This window comes from Elephantulus edwardii, unplaced genomic scaffold (assembly GCF_000299155.1).
Source record: "Elephantulus edwardii isolate Elephantulus edwardi_28Jun2011 unplaced genomic scaffold, EleEdw1.0 scaffold00345, whole genome shotgun sequence".
In the NCBI taxonomy this organism is placed as follows: Eukaryota; Metazoa; Chordata; class Mammalia; order Macroscelidea; family Macroscelididae; genus Elephantulus; species Elephantulus edwardii.
The window spans coordinates 1,051,960-1,077,877 of record NW_006400095.1 but is presented as its reverse complement, the minus strand read 5'-3'; the positions used below and the strand labels follow the sequence as shown (position 1 = coordinate 1,077,877).

Here is a 25,918-nt window from a genome sequence, read left to right as displayed (position 1 = left end):
AGAAGAAGATACAATCCTATAAGTGATATGATCCTCTACACAGAAAACCCAAAGACTCAGCAAGAAAACCACTAGAATTGACAGAATCAGTAAAGTTGCATGATACAAACCAACATAGAAAAATTAGTTGGATTCCTCCACACCAACAAAAAAAAAAGGGAAAAGAAAAAAAAATACAGGCCAAAGCATCATTTACAACAGTTTTCAGAAAGATAAAATTCCTAGGAAACCTAGATAAACAGAGAACTAAATAAAACAAAATTAAAAAACATTACTATAAAGACATTCCTCTAAGTTGGATAGCCTTGGTGTACAAGTTGTAGTACCGAGGTCACTTGTGGTTGCTGTGAGGCTGAATACTGTGACACTGATGTGTCAAATGTGTTAATGATTGGCTACCCAATGCGGGCAGAGAGTGGGGTGGAGCTCCACGATTAAAACAAGCTTGGAAGGAGGAGTGATACCCACTTCCATAACAGCTTGCCTCTGGAAACCCTATGAACCTGGAGAGAGGATGAAAGGCGCCCAAGCATCGAGGACTGTCCTTCATAGGGTCGCTATGAGTCGCCTGCGACTCGACGGCACACAACAACTATAAAGAAGCGTGGTCAAGCAGACTTGAGGCTGTAAATCGCATGAGAGGAGACTGTCTATTTTTCTCCTGCACAAACATTGGTGGATTCAGTCCTCCAGAGAAGATGGCCTCTGGGTTAACATTGCGACTGTGAGATACCTGAAGACACAGGAAAGCCAGGTGTGAAGCTGCCACGTGAAGACTGGATATACCTGCAAAGAAAGAGGCCATGGTGTGTACAATGGAGATTCTTCACCTTTCCTGGGCCTCAGGATTTTGTTTACAACAGACTCGGGGCCCATGTACAGAGTGGCTGTGTGTATTTAAGGGGCCTGCAGAACATGCAGTGCTGTTGACGCTGCTGGTCCCAGACCACACGCCGAGACACCGAAAATTCCTGCTCTCCTGGTTCTTCTCCATGATAAGGAGTCTGATTTTTATTCCAAATAAATAAGAAGTCACTGGAGCATGTTAAGAACAGAATGATTTCTAAACTGATCCTAGGCTGAAGGACGGCTGAAGTGGAACAAGATGGAAAATAGGAAGCTCGGCTGGGCACTAGGAGCACAGTGGATGCCAGAAGGGACGGCGCCCTGAGCTAGGGCAGGACCTGCGGAGGTCGTAAGATGTGGACAGATTCTGATAAATTTAAGGAATGCTGACAGAGTTTGCAAACAGACCACGTGTAAGAATGAGGACAGGAAAAACCAGTGGCAAGGCACTGGCTTGACAACTGTCTCCATGGAGAACTCCACGGAGTGGGGAATCAGAAATCCTCCTTCAAATAGATTCCAGTTTTTACAAATCTGTTAATTGTACTTATTTTGCCTTCAAGTCCAGTCAAGACAGAACTGACTCATGGGTAGCCCTTCAGCAGGTTTTCAGAGACACCAAGTTGCACAGGAGGACACTGCCTGTCCTCCTGTGGAGCAGCAAGTGGATTCGAGCTACGTACCTTTTGGGATTGCAACATAGCTTCTTACCTGGAGGTCACCAAGCTCCCTTGTCATACGATTGTAAATATCAAGTACGTGTTTGGGTATATAAATCTTGAGTTCCAAAGAATAACAAAACTTTGGAAGGCATTAATCACATCAATAAATATATAACTTGCTTTAGAAAGTGCCTGAAGGCATGTTGGACTGCCTTGCCTGGTGGTGAAGGGGACTTCTGGTATCTACTGGATGGAGGCTGAGGACATTGCTAAATATCATTAAACACATAGAGGAGTTTTCATTATCCGACTAAGATTATCCTAACTAAAAGGTCCAATATTGTTGAGATTGAAAAAGTATGGAATATGTATTTTTTTAAAAAATCTTATGTGAAGGGACAGTAAACTATAAAGACATTTCTCAGCCATATAATTACTTGGTAAATATTAACACTTAGTTCCCCAATTAAAAAATGCTTAATATGGCATTTCACCAAGCGAGAAATAAATTTTAAAAATATGACAAATCAATTACACAACAGCATTAAATTTATACTGGCTGTTAAATGTGTAAAATTTAAAAAACTAATAATTTTGGCTTGCATGGTTTGACAATCAATACTCTTGGCACCATCAGTTAGGAAATCAAAAGACAAATCACATTAGAAAAATCTGCTGTCAGAGACCTCTCCAGAGTACAGAAGAGCAATGATGCTGGTCTAGACTAAGGTGCTCCTGATCCCGGCCATGGTCTTCACAATTACTTCCTATGTATCAGAGAGCTGGACAATGACTATGGATGACAGAAGAATTGATGCTCTAGAGAAGAGTCTTCAACATACCATGGACTGCTGAGAGAACAAACAGGTCTGTCCTGGAGAGGGTGTAACCAAGTTTCTCCTTGAAGGCATAAAGTTTGAAGCTCCATCTCACATATTTTGGGTGTGGTGCCAGGAGGGGCCAGTCCTTGGAGAAGGATATCATGCTCCGAAGAGTAAAGGGACAGTGCAGGAAAGGAAGACCCTAAATGAGATGGATTGTCACAGTAACTGGGATAATGAGGTTAGGTGTGTTAAAGACAGTGAGACTGGTTCAAAATAGGGCAAGGTTCAGAGCTACTGTGTGTAGGGTAACTGTGAGTACCAAGCAACTCCTCAGTTCATAACAACAACAACAACAACAGCAACCATTAAATACTGTAAAATAACTAAGAAGAAAATTTAAACTATTATTAAATGGACTATAAAAGTGAAAGCATATAGTAGTTTTTTCCCTTGAGAGAAATGAGGTAAACCCAGTATTAAGAACTTGAAAGGAAAATATCTGAGATTTTTTTTTCCCTAAAAAAAAGAAATTTGGTGACGGTTTAAAAAGAGATTGGTTTCCTTCCTTCCTTCCTTCCTTCCTTCCTTCCTTCCTTCCTTCCTTCCTTCCTTCCTTCCTTTCCTTCCTCCCTCCCTCCCTTCCTCCTTCCTTCCCTCCTTCTTTCCTTCCCATTCATGTATTTTCTTCTCCTCTGTCCTCCAATTTCCTTTGTAATGCTTGTCCCGTTCCAAGCTATTATGTGTAGGATTTACAATTGTCCGTTTTATAAAGACCTTCTGCAGTCTTCAGTCATTTTCTGTTGTATCAAGCTACCCACAAATTTTTGTAAGGAACTTTGGTGCCTTTAAGCCTTAGAGTGCTGCGTTGACCAAAATGCTACACATCTTTTGTTGTTGTTCCTGGTTGAAAAAGATGGCTGGTCTCCTTCCATAATAATTTACAGCTTTGGCAATCCAACGGAGTGTTTAGATGAGTCAGAATTAACTCATTGGCACTGGACTTTCAGTTATCAATCTATGAACATATGCACGCACATATTCATATGCTCGCACATATTCATATGCTCATATGTGAGAGATGAATGGAATAGGTTAGCTCTATAAAGTACTAAAAAATACAAAACCTGAGTAGACGGAAGAAGAAATCTAGAATATGAGTAGAGATTCATTAATTTGGAGGATGGGTTTAGAGTAAAAAAAATCCCTTTTAAATGAAAAAAGTCTAAGAATGTGAGGAAATAAGATGATTTCAAGTGAGTGCAATGAAATCCTGTTTTTCTGGGGAAGAGGGAATTCCAATATCAAGAATGATCCTAATATCCTTCAGCTTCTACAATAAAACAGGCTGTCTATTATTATAACTCTACTCATCAGGGATTTTCAAATAAGGTCTCTAAAGCATTCGTTTTTCTGGAAATGACCACTGAGTGCAGTTTGAAAGCTGGGCAGGACATATTCCCAGTAGAGCGAGCAATTTTCTAACACATCATGGAATCCTATCTTCTTCCGAAGACTGCAGGCAAGGCTTCATAGAGAGTTAGTATCAATGCTTTCGCTGTTGCTACTCAAACTCATTATTGATTGTTGTTCGGTGCTGTGGAGTATGACTCATAGTGAACCTATGAACAACAGATCTGAATCCTGTCCTATCCTGTGCCAATGTCACCATCTCTGATACACTAGGGCCCACTACTGCAGCCACCTTGTCAATTCAGCTCAATGGAGATCTTCCTCTCTTTCACAGACCCTTCAATTTCCCAAGTATGAGATTCCTATCCAATGAATAGCCTCTCCTAGCAACATGACACAAGTATGTGGAAGAAAGTTTCATCAACTTTGTCTCCAAGAAGCACTGTTTGCTCCTCTCCCAAGACATATCTGTTTGGGTTTTTTGGCAGTCCATAAGATATTTCATTCTCTTCTCCAACACCACAACACAAAGGAATCAATTCTTCTTCTGTTATTCATTGTCCAGCTCTCAATGCACAGTAAGAAATGGAAAAGACCATGGACCAAATCAGCCACACCTTAGTCTTCAAACTGACATCATTGCTCTTCTGTACTTTGGAGGTGCCATCAAGATGGCCCAAAGTCGTAGCAACTCCATGAACAACAGGTAAAAACCTTGCCATATCCTGTGCCAGCCTCATAAGCTTCTCTGTGCTTTGGTCCACTGTTGCAGTCACCCGGTCAATCCATCTCATTGAGGGTCTTCTCCTTCTCTGACCCACCATTGTTCTAAGCATGATGTCTTTTCCCAGGGACTGGCCTCTTCTGACAACATGACCAAAGTATGTGAGACGCTCCTGTGCCTCCAAGGAGTATGCTAACTGCATGTCTTTCAAATCAGATTTGTGTTTGGCTGCTGCTAGTTCACGGTACATTCAATATTCTTTATCCGCATCACAATTCAAAGGTGTCAATTCTTCTTCAGTCTTCCTTATTCACTACGGCGGGTATATCAGAGGGTAAGCATATGAAGGCATGAGGAAAAGAACATAGAAAAAATCCAAACTTTGTAAGAACAAGATTTCACTGGGAAAATAGAATAGATAAGAGAGATACAAGCTCTTAAGAGACATTCTGCAATTAACAGACAAAGATGCTTAGAACCATAAAGACGCTATATAACCATAAGATTATAAAGATGCTTATAATGATTATGACCTATGAGGACATATTTCTTATTAAGCTGCCATTACAGTGAATCTAATCACAATGCACATAAAAAGAAAAATTATTTCCAACATAAAGATGATGTTTTAAACCACAGATACCAAACTCAACACACCACCATCAAATTGGAAAGGACTCACAGGTGAGTCTCCACTGGGTTTCTGAGATTCTAAATCACCGGGTAGGAGACTGCACATCTATTTCACGTGCTCCTAGTGGAGTCACACAGCCAGAGAGGTAAAACCTTTAAACTAGAAGCACATTTCCCTTTGAATTCAATGAGAATTACCTTCTAAAAAGGAAGACCAATTGGCCAGTGCCATTCATACTTAATTGCCAATAAAATATATACTTGAGAAGAATGACAGGGTCAGCTAGGATGACCTTTTGTATATCCCTTACTCAGTCTTTCACGGCTTGGTTTCTTAATTGAGAGATTCATGAGAAATTACAGGTACATGACTTTCCACAACTTATGAACACAAAGTTCACACTCTCTCAGCCTTAACTCTGAATCCAAAGATCTGAAAACAGTGCTACCTCAGACACAGGAGGCTGATCACTCACCCTTCCCAGTTCTTTATCTTCAAGGGCCAGGACACCAGTGCTTTCTGTGAAGAGTTTTACTTTGACCACAGGTCGAGGATGGGTAGTGGTGAAATCTCCTTGGGTTCCCCATCTGCAATGAAGGAAGAAAGCTTCCCTTTAAAATACAGCATTACTAGTATTATTTTTCAGATAACAATGTCGTTGGACTTGAGCATGGTTAAGAGCAGGAGGAGGGCAAAGGATAGAGCAAGGTTTTGATTTTCTATTCACAAGGTCATTATCAGTGACCAGACAACAACATGTCTTCATAGGAAGGCAGAATAGGCAATACAGAACCCTCGGTGGGTCAACGACATTTTCATCTTTGCTTTGTTCTGACAGATAGCACAGCCAAGAAGAAAAATAACAACAAACACTATATTTTACAGCTTGTCAGCATTACTAATCTCTTAAAAATCCAGTAGCAGGAATATAGGTGATGATCAAGAATTCTAGACATGGCTACTGAAGTGTATTAGTTTCAAAGAGAAAATTAAAACATGTTTGCATGATTGAGGGGAACAGTCACACATAAGGGGTAGTTTCTGAGAAAACTATCTGCATATCAAAGATTTTCCTCTGTCTCTTCTTGGACAATCTATACTAGATATTCTGTTTATTCCTTTAAAAATATGTAGAGGTAATTACTTCGGATCTATTACTTGATAGGATTTTTTAAAACTTGTGTCAAAAAGAAAGAAATATGCATCATTAAAATAAGAACATTTTGCAGTTAATTTCCCAATATGCTCTCTGAGGAATGGAAGAAGTCTGTCGACATCTGGCTTTTCAAATCATCCTAACAAAAATAACATGTTTTCCTGGCTTATCTTTTAATTAATAGCATCTTGTCTTTACCACACACCAAATTCATTCTAGCTTATTTACAAACTTAACCGACACAGACCTTATATTAAAATATCTTAGCTGTTTTTCTCGTAACTATGACAGATTACAAGCAATGAGCCTAAACTCAGCAGGAATAAAATGCTATTGAGCAAAATAACACAGAAGTGGAAGAATATACAATTTTCAACAAAATCAGAATTCAGGTTAAAAATAAGGCACCAAGTAGAAAATATCAATTTTCTTATGCTGTTTAAAATCAAACAGGAGAATAATCTACCATTATCATGGCACTGTCTAAACTATTTTATCTTTTACATATTGTTCAGAAAGCTTAGAAAATACAGAAAAGGGAAGAAAGGAAGCCTCATAAAAGCTGTCTTCGTCTCCTATCACAGAGAGTATGCTATTATAACACAGGTAACAGTGAAGCAAAGAGGCTAGAGATGGAAGACACTAGAACCTATAGATATGGTCCATTCTAAACTAAAGTCAGGAGGCTCTAGCCTAGTGGGGAAAGAGTTGAGCTCCCAATTCAAAAGCAACGGGTTCAACTCTACCAGCTACTCTGAGACCAAAGATGAGTAATCTTCTCTCCTGTAATTTACAGCCTCTGAAAACCCACTGGAGGGTCAGCTTTGAGTTAGTACTGACTTGACAACAATGAAAAAAACGTTTTTAATCTTCAGTCATAAACCAGAATCTCAAATTTGAGAAAAGGGTGAATGAAGAAGAAAAATTACAATTTCACAGAATGAAGAAGGCCGGTGATAAAGGAAAACAAAAACAGAATGAAAAATAAAAGTAGATTCAGAACCAAAAGGAGGAAGTGTGAGGGGAAAAAATGCAGCAACCAACTTTAAATGCTCCAAAGAATGATGCTTAAGCAATTAGCACCACCATCAAACACCTACATTCTAACACAAGCTACTCAGTATTTGGGAGCTCTGGTGGCTTCGTGGGAATGAGCTGTGCTCCAAAGGCAAAGGGTTCAAATCCACTAGCTGCTCCAAGCGAGGAAGATAGGCAGTCTTCTCCAGTGCAGTTTACAGCCTCTGAAAAAAACCCACTGGAGAGTCAGTGTGATAATACATAACGACCACCAGCAGCAGCACCACATCCCTGGGAGAGCTTTTCTTACAGCTGAAATGAAAGACTTTTGTAGTTTCTCAAAGAATGGGTGGACTTTTTCAACTGAATTATCTTCAAAAAACTTCTTTTAAAAATATTAAATCAATCATCAATGTTGCTCCCTTAATTTAGAATACTTTGAAAGTACGATTTTTTTTGCTTTTAAAAATTGTGATTTATGTGAAAGTTACAAGCTTATTGTTTATTTTTTCAACCAAGCATTCGTTAAAACCTGTCATTTATCTTGTTAAAAAAGCTCAAAAGATATAGGCAAAATACTTAAGAATTCAATAAGGAATGAATTAATGCCTCCATCTCCACGACACTCCCCAAAAAGGGTGTGTGCAGAGAGAAGTTGATAACAAGCCTGTCTTCAATATTCATCCTGAGGTTTCCTTGTTTTCTACTTAATTGGCATGTTTAAACACTTTTAGAAATTAGTATCAGTTATTATCTTCCTACTCTTTTCCCTGTATTAAATGACAAAAGAATACATCATCCTTGCTGTCAGTTACCTCTGACTCAAATCTTACCGCCTTTCTCTGTTTCTATGACTATGTCATGTAAGAGGATTCAGACTTCCAGTGTGAATCGTCAAATGAACAGAACATCTACAAAGCTCTTGAAGAGGACAGCAGAACATTCTGGCTCTGGAAGCACGGGAAGTCCATCTACTAACTGAAACAGCTGGCATTAATCAAGAAAGTGCTGTCAAATAAAGTCTATTAGAAATCTGTACCAGGAATCAAACCGGATTACCCTGTCATTCCACCCACTAAGGAAATTTCCAGTAATTTGTCCTCACAAAATAATCCCAAGAATGAAAAGGATGAGTACAAACATACAGACTCTAGTATTATATATAATAGAAAAAAAAATCAAAGCAACTTAAATCCCAATAATAAGGATGGTTATATACATTTCAGGGCATTCAACAGAATCTATTACTGCCTTTTATAACTGTGGTCATATGCCTGGTGGCAAGAGACTGTACTGCAATCCGGAAGGCACGTGGTACAAATCGACCAGCTGGACCGCAGAAGAAGCCTGGGCAACCTCTTCCCGTGTGAATACTACCTCTGAAAACCCTCTGGAGGGACAGCTTCTGATTCAATGATACAGGAAAAAAAACAATATACAGATAATATAAGACACTGTGTGACCCAACATACAGGAAAAAAAGAAACAAGAGATAACATGTATTTTTAACTTATTTATGATTTATTGTGTTGTCTGTGATAGACAATATTCTAGTTTCAATAAGCAAATCTCTTAGTCTTTTAGAACTTATATTCCAATAGAGGATCACAGGCAATAAACAATGTTGCTACTATTACTGAAAGATACCTCTATATAAGGTGTACCGATTGAGGTCATCGTCTTTATAATCACTTGTTATGCATTGGTTTGCTTTTTGTTTTCTTACTAGTTTATTTACAAAATTCTAATACAAGTTCAAACAAATTCTTTCAATTTCCCTCACTCCCTCCATCAAATTGTACAACCCACTGATTTATCCCCTTTTCCCTCTGGACATCCACATCCCTCTGCTTCCAGCCTCTCCCACTCCTCCTGGATCCTTATACTCCTTCTACAATAACGGTCTTACACAATATTTATCCTTGTGGGACCGAGTTAGTCCACTCCGTATGTTCTCCAGTCACTCCCAAGTTAGGCAATAAGTTACAAAGTTATTTCTCCTGCGTGCTGCATAGTATTCCATTGTGTGAATGTACCATAATTTCTCAATAAGAGGCTTTTTAAAATACAACATTCCTGATGGAATATAAGCAGTTCATAGTGTTTCCTAAAAAGATCTTTCTAGAAAGCAGGAAATGCTATATTTTAGGAGCAGCTTTTGGTATTTAGAAAGTTGACCATTTTTAAAGTATTTCACTGGGTCCAAGTGTCTTGCTATTTTATCCAATACTGAAGGACGGAAGCTAAAGTGAAGGGAAGACTGGCAAATAATGTCATTTCCATGGGAACAAGGGTGGCTGGAGACACATTTACTATGATCACACCTGTAGGAGGTGAAGACATTTATTTGGCTGAATTAAAGGATTTTGATTCTAGTGAGATGATAGGAATTCATGTCTGTTCTTCCTAATAGGCTGAGACTGAAGGCACACATTTGGGGGTGATCCAGCTGGTGGTGGTGGTGGGAGAAGCTGTGAGAGTGAATAAGCTTATAATCCCTCCCTCTCTCCCTCCCTCCTTCCCTCCCTCCCTCAGTATTGCTGAGTGGGAACCAATTCATAGCTGATCCTCCACCAGTTTTTTGGAGGCTATAAATCACACGAGAGGAGATGGTCCATCTTCCTCAGAGCCATGGGTAGATTCGAACCACCTGCAGTTGGGCTGGCAGTGCCACTCCTACCCACGAGGCCATGAGAGTGCCCTGAGCTTGTGAAGGGGACTTGGGTACTTATTATTACAGTTTTCTTTTTTTTTTAAGTTTTTAATTTTAAAAAAATTTATTATTTTGTGTGTGTGTACCATCAAATTGGATCTGACTGGTACAGGAGGAGATTACCCCTCCTTCTCCAGCAGAGCATCTGGTGGATTTGAACCGCATACCTCTGGGACTGCAGTGCAGCTTCTGGCCACCAGGCCACTGGAGCTCCCTTATTACAGTTTTTCTGATGGTAATGACCTAAACAAGTCCAGGACTACTTATGGCCATATATTTATATGTTTATGCACATTGCGTATTCATTAGTCATTTTTAAATAGATGAGATTACTCAAAGTGTTCTAGAACTTATCCTTGATATAATAGTTCACCTTCAACTTCTATAAGTATCTCAAAGCGTTCTAGAACTTGTACTTTATGCCAACAGTTCACCTCGAATTTCTACATGTGTGTGGGCAGGGATCTGGACACTTCCCATCTGGATTACAAAGCATTTTCACGTGGGACTGTGCTGTATTTTATTCAACCACCTTCTTGATGGGTCTTTGGATTGATTTTAATTTTGTCAGTTGCAAGCAATGTGGTACATACATCTCCTGTACTCGATAAAACCGTTTTTACATAAATTCTGTATGGGACAGAAGAACAAGGAGAGAATTCTAAGGCAGTCCAAGGTTTAGAATAATTTTTAAACATGAAAATGTATTTATACAGGTTGATTCATAACATTTCTATCATGCTTCCAAAATTTACTAAAAATCACCTCAGAATCTAAAGTCTAAATTTTAAAATTAAATCATAATAATTCATAATCTAGGTTATTTGCTAGAATTTTCAAATTTTATGATAAGCTTCTTCCTCCTTCAATTTTAAAATAAGTTCCAGGACAAATTTCAAATGCTGTCCTTAATTTTATATTGAATATATCCAGGAAAAATTTCCACATATTTTATTATGCTTAAGTTGGGAGGCTGGACTTTCTGAAGAATATTGTGGCATCAGGATTGGAAGAAGATTCATAAATAGCAATATGTAGATGATACAAGCTTGCTCACCGAATCTTAGGAGGACTTGAGGCGTTTGCTGCAGAAGGTAAAGGACTGTAGTCTTCAATATGGATTGCAGCTAAACATCAAGAAAACAGATAAACATTCTCGCCACTGGGCCAATTGGCAGCATCACGTTAGATAAAGAAAACACTGAATTTCCTAACAATTTTCTCTTTCCCAGATCCACAATCAACACTCTTGGCACCAACATTCAGTAAATCAAAAGACCAGTTGCTTTAGAAAACTCTGCTGTCAAGGACCTCTCAGGAGCGGTAAAGAGCAACGATGCCAGTCTAGAGACTAAAGTGTACCTGATCCAGGCCATGGTCTTCTCAATTGCTTGCTGTGCACCTGAGAGCTGGACAAAGACTAAGGATGACAGAAAAAGACTCGATGTTTTTGAGTTGTGGTGCTGGAGAAGAGTATTAAACATACCATGGACTATGAAGAAAATAACAGGTCTGTCCTAGAGAGGGTGAAACCAAGTTGTTCCTTGGAGGCAAGGATTCTGAAATTGTTTCACATACTTCGGGCATGTTGCCAGGAGGGACCAGTCTTTGGAGAAGTACTTCATGCTTGGAAAGGTAGAGGGTCAGAACAGGAGAGGAAGACCCGGAACGAGCTGGATTGACACAGTGACTATGGCATTGGTGATAAGTGTGTCAGAGACAGTAATACGGATGGCTCAGGATAGGGCAGGGTTCATACGCTGGCTAAGAGTCATTACTGACTTGATGTCATATAACAAACAACAACAACTTGAGTGAACAAAAAAGCTTACAGAAATTGCCTGACCTGCTGCCTCTACCATCACTGACATGCAGATCCGGTGTGAAAAACAATGCACACAAACGCTGTAAATTAAGCCAGTACAAAATAAAAATTTTATATATAAAAAAATGCACTCGACAATTCTAGAGATATCTAAATCGATCCATGAAGTGCCTAAGCATATACACAAAGCAATACAGTTGTGGCATTAAATAAAATTATGACATGACTTTCTGGGCAAGGAAAATTCTTTATCACATGAACGACAATGTCATTTTTTGAGACCTCAAAGCATGCTACTCTACCCTTTCAATGCCACAAAAATAGTTACTCTGTGTGGCTGTACATCAACGATCACAACCTTAGTGGAATTAGTGACGTAAACATCACAGTACTGGTTCAAATAATGCCACATAAACAAAAAGCTAGATCAATTTTTAAAAGCCAAAAATTAAAAAACACACACAGGTACTATCTTAATTTATGCACTTGTACAAAAGTAGAATTCCAGTGAGATTAGAGCAGAGGGGTCGAGACTGTAGAAACTGACTTTCCAACAGACTCAAATCCAACCTTAAATACACTATTATTACTACATGCTGTCGCATGAGAACCCACTCAGGCTGGCCCGTCAGTGAGTTTTAGGGGCTGTAAATCACACGAGAAGATTCTATCTTTCTCCTGTGGAGTAGCTGATGAACTCAAACCACTTGCCTTTGGGTTGACAGTCTACCTCCTTACCCACTCAGCTACCAGGGATCCCTCTCACATGTACTAGCAATTATCATATCTACATCTTGGTAACACTTCTCTCATAAAACTGTTCAGGCATATGTGGATATAGTTTATGTTAACATCTAGGTGATATGCCTTTGATTTGTGGTGCTGGGGCAGAATATTCAATAGACCATGGACTGCCTAGATAATAAAAGGGGCTGTCCTGGAGAGGGGGAAGTCAAGTTGCCCCCTGGAGGCAAGGATTTTGAAGTTCTGTCTTACATCCTTTGGACATGTTGTCAGGAGGAGTGAGTCCTTGGAGAAGGACATCATGCTTGGAAGGGTGGAGGGTCAGTGAAGGAGAGGAAGACCCTGGATGAGATGACTGACACAGTAACTGTGGCAGTGAGGGTGAGTGTGTCTGAGACAGCAAGATTGTCTCAGGAGAGGGCAGGATTCAGAACTGTTGTTCACAGGGTTGCTATGAGTCATAGTCAACAACACAACAACAACAACAATTCTACTCAAAGGTACTCACTAGTTACTCCACAGGAACAAGATCTGGGAGTTTGTTTCTATGAAGATTACACCTTTGAAAACTTTGTGAGACAGTTACATTGTTACATTCTCTCCTATAGGGTCCCCATAATTTGTAATTTGTTGATTGCAACAGGTGGTATGTGTGTGTGTGTATATATATGTATGTATATATATATATATGTGTATATATGCATATGTATGTATGTGTATATGTGTGTACACACACACATACTATATTGCTAAGACATCTACCAAAAGACCCTATAGTTGTTAAAAGTAAAGCATAGTGGAGTGGACTTAGGGGGAGGGATTGTATAACAATGAAACAATTTTTTTTTCACTTTTCAAAGAAGAGAGTGAACAGGTAGGTTGGGCAGGGAGAAAAGTGCAACAATGAATAAATGGAAATCCAAAGTCTCTGTAAATTTTCATGAAAATTAATAAAAAAAGTAAGGTTTCATAAAATGGCCATATGAAGAGCCACACAAGATCAGAGATATCCAACAATATCAAAGAGAAAACAAGAGATCTCAACAACTATCAAAATACAACAAAGGGGGAAAAAACAATACGAGAGAAATAAGAGAATTAAAAAATGAAAGTGTGGCGGGACCAGGGAGGACTAGGAATGATCGATGTGGAATAGGCTGAGAGACCTATGTACTTAGAGTTACTGACATATTATTGCACGTTACCTCTATAAAGTTCCTTTTTTCATTTTTACTGTATTATTTTTACGTGTACCGTCAAATCAGATCTGCCTGGTACAGGAGGAGATTGTCCCCTCCTTCTCCAGCAGAGCATCTGGTGGATTTGAACCGCGTACCTCTGGGATTGCAGTGCAGCGTCTTGCCACTAGGCCATCAGAGCTCCCTTGTAAAGTTCCTTTTTAAAAATAACACAGCCTTAAAGGCCAACCAGCTGTACATTTTAATAGGAGAAACAGAAAATATCCTTGTAAACAATGGAATTTTATCATCTCTGGCTTTGGGAAGTCCCTTCAAAGACAATGAACTGAAACTTTATTATGATGAAGAGAAAAAGCACAATTATTTGTTTATTCAAAATGAAAGAAGTCCTTGAATGATATCTTGCCCTTTGAGCAGATGCTCAAAACCACTGGGCAGAGGTCGGGCTGGGGGCCTAGGGTGGGTGGCAGTCACTTTCACAGAATTACAAAAATCCCGTGGACTGAAGCTCATTCTTTCCTTAATTTACCCTGAGATAGCCCCTCTTCTTTTTTCAGAGACCAAGCTTCCATTTTGTTGCTCTAAAGATTCACAGAGCCTCAAGAATAATAGGATAAAAATGCACTTTAATGTCTCTACTACTTTTATGAAGTAGCCATGTCATTATTCCTCCTTTGCAAGAGTAGAGAAATTGCATTACACTTGTACCATTTTCTTCTGGGATAGTGTAGCAAGCATGTTAGCACAAAATCAGGCTTCAGCAAGACAGAGGACATAATCTCTCACGAGCACTTTCCTTTTTCTCCTTCAGAACAGGCTAGTTCCGAGACATTAGCGTGAAGCATCTATTTTTAAAGAGACAATTTGTCACATATTGAATTACAATTTTACTTGGTCAAGGCAGCTTAAAAAAAAAAAAAAAAGTAACTTTTTCACAAGATGGAAAGGTTTTTAAGAACTAATACAGAGGAACAGAGGCAAAGTAAAAGATCCGTATGAGAAGCTGATTTAACTTTGAAGTATGAAGTTTTGCTACACACACACACACACACACACACACACACACACACGCCCGCAATGATGTACGGATTACAGAATATGAACGGGACGAACAGAGAATCTCTGATGCAGAAACAATGTGGACTTGGGAATTTAAGAGGATTAAGTTTCAATTATGATTTCCTGGTCAACAGCTCAAGGACTTCAGGCATATTGGTTAAACTTTTTGAAGATGTTAAGATAAATCCTACAGCAAATAATTATTCATAAGAATGAAGAAAATCAATAGCGTTAAATAGCTGTTACAGTGCCTGGGAGATCAGAAGACATACGAAATGAAGGCTCCTTCGCAAGTTCCCTGAGCACCGGGTTCCCTGACACTGGTGATGAGGTGCTGACTGAATTCCCAGGTCAGATTTTTGAAGGAAACCTACTCTTGTGAGTGATCCTACAGCCTACTGACTGTGGAGAGTAGCAGTGAATGGGTTCTTTAAGTATAGCTGAAAACAGGTTTCAAAATACTCTGAGTTTTAGCCCTATTAGGGGAGGATGTAGCTATTGATTGTAGTTCTCTGGCTTTCTGGAAGTCCATCAATGCTGTATTAGTTCTGGGAAGCCTGGTAAATGCATGTCTGAGTGTCCTATGCTCTCCCATTGGTGACTATGAGGCACAATGATTTTCATGTAGTCATGGCAACCTATCTTGAGCTAGAAAGCAATTTGGGTGGTGCTGCATCTAACTCTTCATCATCTAGGACATTCATAATCTCCCAATTATTATGGGGTCTGCTTTAATGACATTATGACACGCTCTGTCATAAGAGAACATGGAAACAAAACAAAACTAAAATGCCAGCCTCATAACGCCTCGGTAGTGGTATACAAAAAAATCCAGTGCCATGGCCCTACATGGGGCTGTGAAGGCTCTACATCTTAAATGGAAGAGATTGTCCCTACTTCTCCCATGGAGCAGCTCGTGGATTCAAACCACTGATCTTTCAGTCAGCAGCTCACCACATTACAGACTACACCACCAGTGCTTATTTCAGCTGGCCAGGAATCCCCAGTGGAGCTTCAGTTTTAATATACTGGTAGAAGTCTGACCTAAGGTGAACTCTGTTCTCTTAAGATTCAAGACTCAGCCCTGAAGACCTCTGCCTGTTTTGGCTGGTTCATACAGAGGCTGGCTCTATTGATTTCCCTTCATTCGCTCTGCTGAGCTACTACGATTACCATCAGAGGCTTCTTTCACTCAGAGGAGTCATAAAACAGAACAGAATGGCAACTCAGCTGAGTAGCTACAGGGACAAGAGCAGCAGTGATCAGGCTAAGTTCTAAGGACGTGGTGGTAAATGTGGAGGGTACCTAGTGCTGGAAGTAACAGACAGACAAGAGGTGCAATCCCCAAAAAGTAAGCTTAGGTTGGGGAAGATCAGAACATGACAAACTAGGGGAAAGAGATTTAGAAGAAGAGGGTGAAGGTCCCACGACAGGAAGAGGAGGAAGTCAGGGTGGTGGTGGTGGTCCTTTACTTACCTGCAGAGTTTGGAGTAACCAAGTCTAAAGAATGAACTCACCTCTGGCAGCAATGGGAGTGGAGGAGCAAAGGTGGTGTTTTATACATGAGCTTCCCTAATACACAGCTCTTCCCGCTAACTCTACAATATGAAAGACTTCGCCCTAGAAACACTTCTTCCCTGCTTCAAAGAACACGAACAACAGTTTAGCTCTATGAACAAAAGCTTCTCTAGACACAGTGAGAGGAGCGAGTTGCTTTGACAGTGCATTTCACTACACCTCATACTGTCTAGCAGAGGAGGGGAAGCTCAGAAACTGTGCTTGTTAAATCACCCACAGTAACCCTGGACAGCTGCCAGGTTGATCTACGATAGCTCCGGGCTGGAGTGCCATCCCATGAACAACAACAACAATATGTAAATTATTTCAAATCTTCCAACTGTTTTTATGGTTCAAGCAACCATAACTCAAAGAGGCCTGTTGTACTAGAGAAAGGATATGATCCTAAAAACCATCTCTGGATTTTGAAGCAAAGGAGCCTGGTGGTGCAAAGTGTATGTGATTGGTTACGAACTCTAAGGGTGACAGTTCAAACTCACCCAGTTGCTCTGTTGAGGAAAAGTCTGATCCCCCAAAGATCACCTCCAAGGAGACCCACCAAGCCTCTGCCACACAGGGTCATGAGGAGTCGAAATGAACCCAAGGGTACTTAACAACCACATTCCTTTTTTTAAAAAAAATTTTCAATTTTAATGAAAACTTAGAGATTTAGGATTTCCAGTCATTCATTGTTGCACTTTTCTCCCTGCCCCCCCCATTCACTCTTCTCCTTGAAAAGTAAAACTCTTTCATTGTTATGCAATCCCTCCCCCCAAGACCACTCCATTGTGCAGCCTTCATTCTGGACTCCTGTCATGACAAGAATACTCATTCAAATGTCCCTATTAAAATGTTGTCTCCCTCATCTGTTGTAATGCAGTATACATCATTCCTCCCCTCCTTTTCTGTCTTCCCTCAACCCTGATGTCAGTCCTGTTTTATAACAGTGGCCCTATGCAATATTTGTCCTTTTGTAACAGAGATATTTCACTCAGCATAATGTCCTCTAGGGTCATCCATTTTGCATAATATTTCACGAGTTCCTTGTTTTTCAATGCTGCATAGTATTCCATTGTGTGAATATATCAGAGTTTCTCTATCCATTCATTAGTTGATGGGTGCTTGGGTTGTTTCCAGCTCTTTGCTAACGGGAACAAAGCCGTGATAAACATGGGTGTGCATATATCACTTGGGCAGTGGTTATGGTTTCTTTAGGGTAAATTCCCAATAGTGGAATTGCTGGGCCAAATGCTATTTCTATTCGAAAGTGCTAAGTTGCTTTATTTAACTAAAATACTACTAGTGACTTTTATGTATTACAAGGAGTGAGGAACATTCCATAACTTAGGGTAGTATCTATATACCCTATTTTTCAAGGATCTTAGGCAACACATGTAGTTCATGCAAGTTTATCAGAGAATGCTGCTCTTTTACTCAATCTCGCATCTCAGCCAACTGAAAAGAAGTGGAACTTTCTTCAGGCAAAATTCTTCAATGAGTAATGAATGAGTAGGCCCTTTCCAAAATGCTTTAACAAAGACTTAATGACTTAATTATTTAGAGACCTTAAGTTCCTATGTGTCTAAAGCCTTGGGTGCTTAACTATTTCTTTTGTATTGCATTTCCCCCAGTTGTCTCTGTAGTACGCCTTTCTTGTCCTGTCTCCAGTACATGTCATTACATCTGTGTCCTGCAAAAGCAGAGATTTAGTAGCAAATGCTTCCTGAGAACTAAATGTTACATGAACACCCAAGCTATAATCGTACTTTCCTCTAAGGGATGACTCTCTGATAGTTTTTTTCATTCACTAAAAAAGCTCTTTGCTAAAATAAAACATAAACTACTAGAGTAAAGCCGATTTCTACATACCATAAGAACCCAAATGTTACTCAAGGGTTAGAAACCATTTACTTCCAATTTTTTTTAATACCTCACAAATACTATGCTAACCAAATAATATGTCTCATCTGTGCATAACTTCGGGAGAAGGGTAAAATATAACTGTGGATTTGCATTCCATGAATCAAGTGAATCTCAAACAGTGTCATTTTTCAGCGGAAGCACACAGCGAATTTATAGCATGGTAAACTTGGCATCTTATCTGTGTTTTCTTAAAAAGCAATTCTATAGCATGATTTTAAAATGTATTACATAGCCTGGGATCTTAGACCACAAAAATGATATCTGTTAATGAGATCTGAAGTATTGTAGATGCTTGGGAAATATTTAAATATTTTGAAACCACAATGTTCTTTTTCTTAGGCTTTCTTTCTTTTAAATTTTAAGCTATTGATTTGTTAGCCATTGTTTACATGCACGAAAGTTAGAAGGAAACTAACTATGTGGGTGGGAAAAAAATTTAAATGAAGACAAGCACAGTTATGGATCTGCCTAAACAAAAATATCCTACTTCACCACAGAAATGTGGTTTTGAAAAGTTTCGCCTATCCACGTCTTTAGTTAAAATACTGTAATAACTTTGTTGTTGTGTTGTTGTTGTGTACTGGAGAGTAGGAAGCGACCCACAGCTGACCCTCCAGTGGGTTTTCAGAGGTAGTTAACTTCAAGTGCGGAGATTGTCCATCCTTCTCCTGTGGGGCAGCTGCAAGCCTTGAACTGCATGCTTTCAGGATCTGTAGTGCAGCTTCTTGCCACTAGGCCACCAGAGCTCCCTAGAGAATAACTGCAGGAACATTAAAATGTCTCCTTTAAATTTTAGGAACTCATTCTCTAAGAATTTTGATGTGATTTATCAAGAGGTTTTTATAATATATGACATATTGTGTTACACACATGTTATCTACCACTGAGTTGTACTGACCCACAGCTGACCCCCCACCGGGTTTTCAGGGGCAATAAACTGCACTGGAGGAGACTGCTAATCCTTCTTCTACGGAGCAGCTTGTGGATTTGAACCATGTATCTCTGCATTGCAAGCATTAATTCCTTACCACTAAGCCACTAGAGTTCCCTGCACAAATGTTAGTGTTGGGTTATTCCCAGTTTGCAAAGAAAGATTTGGGTTTCTGAAGGCGCTGTCTGTAGTCACTCACCAGACTGTGTTTAAGTGGATAGTAGTAGAAATGAGGCAACAACTTGCCCTCAGCTGTTATTAAGACCATTCAGACTCATGTTTATCTTTCTTCATGTAGATAAATATGGATTCTCTGGGTAGTAAAAATGCTTACCCTGCTTGGCTGTTAATGGAATAGCTGGACTTACAATGCATTCAAAAGAGGAGGAGGACTGTGATATCAGGATTGGTGGAAGAGTCATCAACAACGTGCTTAATGCAGGTGACACAACCCTACTTGCTGAAACTTAGGAGGACCTGAAGCGCTTGCAGCAGAAGGTCAAGTACTGCAGTCTTCAATATGGATTGAAGCTCAATATCAAGAAAACAAAGATTCTCACCACTGGACCACTTGGCAGCATCAGTATGGATAGTGAAGAGATTGAGATAGTTAACAGTTTTAGTTTACTTGGTTCCACAGTCAACACTCTTGGTAACAGCAGCCAGAAAAGTGAGCTGTGAGGGACCTCTCAAGAGTACTGAAGTGCAATGATGTCAGGCTGGAGACTAAGATGTGCCTGATCCAGGCCATAGTTTTTGTAATTACGTGCTGTGCATCAGAGAGTTGGACAGTGAATAGGGATGATAGAAAGAGAATTGATGCCTTTGAGCTGTGGTGCTGGAGAAGAGTGTTGAATATACCATGGACTGCTAGGAGAACAAACAGGTTTGTCCTGGAGAGGATGAAGCCGGAAGGCTCTTTGGAGTCAAGGATTCTGAAGCTTCATCTGACATACTTTGAGCATGGTGCACAGAGGGACTGGTCCTTGGAGAGGGACATCATGTTTGGGAGAGTGGAGGGGCGGCGCAGTAGAGGAAGACCCTCGATGAGATGGATTGATTCTGTGAGTGGAGTGGTGGGAATGAGTGTGTCTGAGCTGGCGAGATTGGCACAGGATAGAACAACGTTTAGGGCTGTTGTACATAGGGTTGCTATGAGTCGCAAGTGACTTGATGGCACATAACAACAATATCAGCCTCTGAAAATTCTGTGAACACAGTTCTACTTGCATACACACAGAATTGCATGAGTCACAGCAAGCTCAATGGTAACTGGTTCAGTTACTTGCTAAATCAATACAGAGCTAGAGTTTAACCCACTAACCAGATGAAGTCCTCTAGTCCTGGCTGACAGGGCAAAGAAATGAGGCAGAACACAAGCTTTGTTATTACTGGCTACCTTGCTTTCTCCCTGCCCACCCCTCCCCCCAATTAGCTTCTTTGAAAAGTAAAAGTCTTTCATTGTTATACAATTCCCAATGCTATGTGTGCATAATAAAGGAACTTTGCCAGCAAGGTGGGTGAGAGTTGAGAATTAACAGCATGGGGGTTTCTGTGAGTTTGCTTTAGGCCATTAGATTTCAAGATAAGTTCTATATTCAACAGTTATTGTTTTGGGGCAGAACGCATGGTTGTTTCACAAAATCAAATGCTGTGGAGAGGATTCCAACTCACAGTGACTCTTTGTAAGGTTTTCAAGGCTCTAAATCTTTACAGGAGGAGACTGGATGCCATTCTCACATACAGCAAGACAGTGGATTCCAGTGCTGACTCTCAGTGAGCATCCAAACATGTCACATGCAACAACAGCTACTTTTATTAGTCTGCATTCTCACTGTAGACTTTGACTTATGTTTCAATAACAGATAATACTGCTGTTACTTACTGAGGGTCAAAAATTTCCTCAAAGAAAGGTTAGCCACAGAGCCAGATCTTGGGGCTGTCATATTGAACAAGAGGGGCTTGTCTGAGAGACCTTCCAGTGTAGGGGAGACAGAGACTCAACTACAGCCAAACTGGAGAAGGTTAGCGGAAGTAGTAGACACAGGCATCACTGAAGACCTCATTCAAGGAGTGTTCTGGGACCTTAGAGAATGGGCCACACAGCAAAAAGCCCTAACCTAAGCATTAAAAGTAAAGGGCACTCAGATGAGAATGAAAGGCAGATGAGTTACAGGCAGGAGGCTGAGGAGGCTCTCTCCCAGTTATGGCACCTCATCTTGCCCAAGCCATTTGAAAATGCAAACGGGCAGAGGCCAGGCAAGCTCAGGGTCCTGCCTTGTAGGGAACAGTTCTAGAGATGAACACAGCATCCTTCACGCCATATCCCTTCCTGAAGACAAAGGGAAATTACTGAAAAATAGAATCAGTTTTGTTACTTTGCGACTCATAGCGACCCTATGTACAACAGCCCTAAACCCTGCTCTATCCTGTGCCGATCAAACTGCCGCTGACACACACATCCCGATTACCCCAGTCACTGAATCAATCCACCTCATAGAGGGCCTTCCCCTCTTGCGCCATCCCTCCACCCTCCCAAGCATGATATCCCTCTCCAAGGACCTCTCCCTCCTTACAACATGTCCAAAGTATGTCAGGCGAAGCCCCAGAATCCTTGCATCCAAGGAGCAACCCGGTTTAACCCTCTCAAGAATGAATCCGTTTGTTTTCTTGGAAGTCCATGGTACATTCAATACTCTTCTCCAGCACCACAGCTCAAAGACTTCAATCCCTAGTCATTGTCCAACTCTCTGATGCATAACAAGTGACTGCAAACACCATGGCCTGTATCAGATACACCTCAGTCTCCAGAGTGACACAGAGGAAAGAGTAAAGGCAGTGAGACCAAACAGAGGTGGTTGTGAAATAAGCCATGTGCTGGCAATGACAATGGGTACCGAGAAAGAGATCTGATGAGCATTACAGAGACAGCACCATTAGGACTTGGATTGAAAAGATTTAGAGAAGAGAAAAAATTACAAATGCTCCTGTTTTGGCTTGAGCATCACTGTGGACAGAGATACCATTAATGAGATGGCATCCTGAAAAAGAAGGAAGGAGTTTAAAGGTGAAAAATGAGTGCTTCTGTTCGGAATTGGTTGAAGCTGCAGTATCTGCAAGACATTTGAGTGAAGACACCAGGTAGGAGAATGGCATGCTGGTCAACCACAGCCTGGATAACTTAATCCGCCTTCAGTTTAGTAAAACCCTTTCCCTGAAAGTTACTTCCTTCAATTCCTCCATAAGTACTGGCCCTTTGTAAATGGCTACTATTATATACAATGTGAAACACATATCAAATTCATAGAAGATAAACTGTATCTGCCTCCTATTTAGTAACAGTGTGTCTACTCTGAGTGGGTCATGACTGGTTCCTTATACTTTAATATATCTTAATTGACCTCAGTAGGGTTATTAAGTGCTGAATGAGGGTGCGCAGTTCCTAAGAATGTACTGTCTGCTTTCGTCTATTTGGATTTAAGAAGATCATGGTTTTTAGACGGATGCACAGGCCACCACAAGGTACACGTTGGCAAGAAAACAAAGCAAAACAACAAGTGCAGAGTTAAGTACAGGAATTAGCCTCTTTGTACACAGAAAGAGCTGCCCCTTGGGGTCCAAGGAACAAAGGCAAACTCAGCTTGGTGTAAACAGCCCTTCTTTTTCTGAAGATCCCACCTACTGAGGGAAACAGCAAAGGTCACTAGCTAGGTTGGGGATCTTCTCTGAAAAGCTGAGCCACTGAACATTCACAGATCTGCCCAAGAAAATATTAATGATGAAATTTTAATGTAATCTCCAATCTGTCTGATTATGGGGAAAAACAAGTCCATCTGCCAGTAAATCTCATCACAAAAGTGCTTAATCACATTAAGCCCACAAATCCGCTCAGTCTTCTTAAAATAATGTTACTTTTGCAAATTCAATGAGTCTGTAAGAGAAATCAAGACACTTACCCCTAAACTACAAATAACTCTAGTCCTATATGCACAAGGTTATAAGTGTTGCAGGGAGGTCAAACTAATACTGAAGCCCACCAAAACTTTGTTGTGGCATGAGTTCTTTCTGACTTGAACTTGGTATACCATATATGCCTGTTTCAGTCCTGTGCCTGTTTCAGTCCTATTTTCTGAGGCGCGGCATCCACTTCCAAAATGGCTTGCCTCCGGAAACTCTATGTACGAACAGTGCTCAGGCTGTTCGTTCATAGGGTCGCTATGAGTCGTCTACGACTCGACGGCATTAAACAACAACAACAACAACAACCATATATTACAAGCTCTGGTGGCCAAGTGGCAAGAAGTTGCACTGCAATCCCAAAGGCTAGTGGTTCAAGGCCACCAGCTGCTCCATGGGAAAAGGATGGGCAATCTCCTCCTGTGCTATTAACTGACCCTGAAAGCCCGCTGGAGGGTTAGCTATGGGTCAGTTCAGACCAGACAATAAACAACAAGTATATATATATTCAAAAGGTTGTAGGTTCAAGCCCTATAGGCCACTCCTTGAGGGAAAGATTGAGATAATCTGCTCTCATAAATATTTACAGCCTTAAGAGGCCTATGGGAGCAATTTTTGTCCTATGGAACTAAAATTTGGAATAAACTCAATAGCAGGTATTTAATATTTCATTTATTAAAAATGAATGGATGTTCTCCTAGGCTCTGGGACTGATGCTTTCATTGGTGGTGGTGCTGTGTGCTCTGAGTCAGAACTGACCCTCCAGTGGGTTTTCAAAGGCTGTAAAGGGCATGGGTGGACACTGCCTGTGTTTCTCTTAAGAGCAGCTGGTGGAGTCAAACCACCTGCCTTTTGGATGGCAGTATGACTCCTTCTCAGCAGGCCACCAGGGCTCCCTGGTTGTCTTTATGAGAAACAGTGTTTTCCAAGAGGCAATCTGACAATAAAGCAACCTGAAAGATGACAGGTAACATTACTTAGTATTGATACAAACACTACTCTTCATTTAGAAATTCGACAAAACACATGATGAAGCTTTAGGAATGTAATTTTCAAATGTGGAAGTTGATAGGTTAACTTGTAAAATTTGAGTATTTATGTCACAATGAGTAAATAAATAGGGCCTCACTGTTTCTCTGTCCTCTCAAAGCAGCTCTATGAAAACGTAAATATATACTCAACCACTCAATCTACGGTCATTGAGTCAGAACGACGCATAGCTGACCACCCCCCACCCCCACTTCACAGCGGGTTTTCAGCAGTTGGACATCACGTGGGAGGAGACTGTCCATCTTTCTCCTGTGGAGCTGCTGGTGGATTTGAACCCCCAAGAAGGACCCCAACTTTGAGGTGGTGGCACATTTTTCAATGGATGATCCCATCAAAGCTGGGATAATGTGATTAGAGGGGGGGAAAAAGAAAATACAGAAAGCTTAGTCTTTACCATCTTGATAAAGCTACACAAAATGTGTGATTTTCTTTTCACATGCAAATATTAAGACTTCTGAAAATCCTGAGGAGATCTGGCCAGCTTCAGTCTGAGCCGAACGTTGCCATCTGCCAGCAGAGCTCTATGACGGCAAAAGGAGGAAACACTGGACCAGTGAGGACTTCGCTAACTTGCTCCAGGTAAAATTTTGTTATTTTATGAGCTGAAGGATTTCACATTTTTGCCAACTAACTCCATCTTGCATTTTATATAATAAGGAAATCTAAGCCAGGAATAAAATAAAAAAAAAAAGTGGTACTTTTCTCAAAATGAATGGATTCTTCACTCCTTTCTTCTGTCAACACCACCAGTGTGGTTTCTTTCTGGAGCTTTTCTTTCGAAGAACCAAAGTAACTAAATATAGGCTTGTCTCCCCCACACCCTGTAAATAATATTGTGCCAGTGTTTTGCGGCAGTTTTCCAGAGCCTGTAGTTTTTACGTGGAAGATGTGTCAGTATGCAAAAACCAGTGATGTTTATATAAGACTTATTTTTAACCAAACAGTACTTAAAAAACTCCCACTAACTTCTGTGACATATCATGTAGGTACCATGGTTCCTGTATCATTCCTTGGAAAGGAACATCATGCTTGGAAAGGTGGCGGGAGGAAGACCCTCAACAAGAATTGATACGATACAGTGACTGGTGACTGCAGCAATGGTCGCAAGTGTGTCAGGAATGGTGAGGATGGCACAGGACAGGGCAGTTGTTCCGTTGTTCGCAGGGTCACTATGAGTTGTACTTGACTTGACGGCACCCAACAGCAACAATAACAACATACTCAATGAGCTTTCTTTAGGAGGAAGAAGCTAGTAAGGACAGTGTGTCTCCTGCCTCCAAAGAACTATGAATCTTTAGTACTTTAGAAGACATCCGTAAGCCTCTGCTAATTGTTATTTGCTGTTGACTTGGAAGTGACTCACAGCTGGCTACCCAGCAGGTTTTCAGAGGCTAGAAACTGCACGGGAGGAGACTGCCCATTTTCCTTCCAGGGAGCAGCTGGTGGACTCCAACCACATGCCTTCATGTCGGCAGCTCAACCAATTACCACTATGCCACCACAGCTCCTGTGATCTCTAGTCTCTTCAAAATACTACTACTATGCAGCCCTGAAAAACAAGGAACTCATGAATTATGCAAAGCGGATGATCCTGGAGGACATTATGCTGAGTGAAATATCTCAGTCACAAAAGGACAAATATGGCATAGGGCCACTGTTATAAAATGGGACTGACATCGAAGTTGTG

The 25,918-nt window shown here is 40.5% G+C and overlaps 1 protein-coding gene across 2 annotated transcripts in view; it reads right to left on the bottom strand.

Annotated features, from left to right (window-relative positions):
- CADPS2 (Ca++-dependent secretion activator 2) overlaps positions 1-25,918 on the bottom strand; it is a 637,557-nt gene that overhangs the window by 306,599 nt on the left and 305,040 nt on the right. For both annotated transcript variants that reach the window (XM_006901794.1, XM_006901793.1), the window contains exon 7: positions 5,572-5,687. In XM_006901794.1, the coding sequence (XP_006901856.1) occupies positions 5,572-5,687 (116 nt within the window). The remainder of the gene's footprint in view (positions 1-5,571; positions 5,688-25,918) is intronic.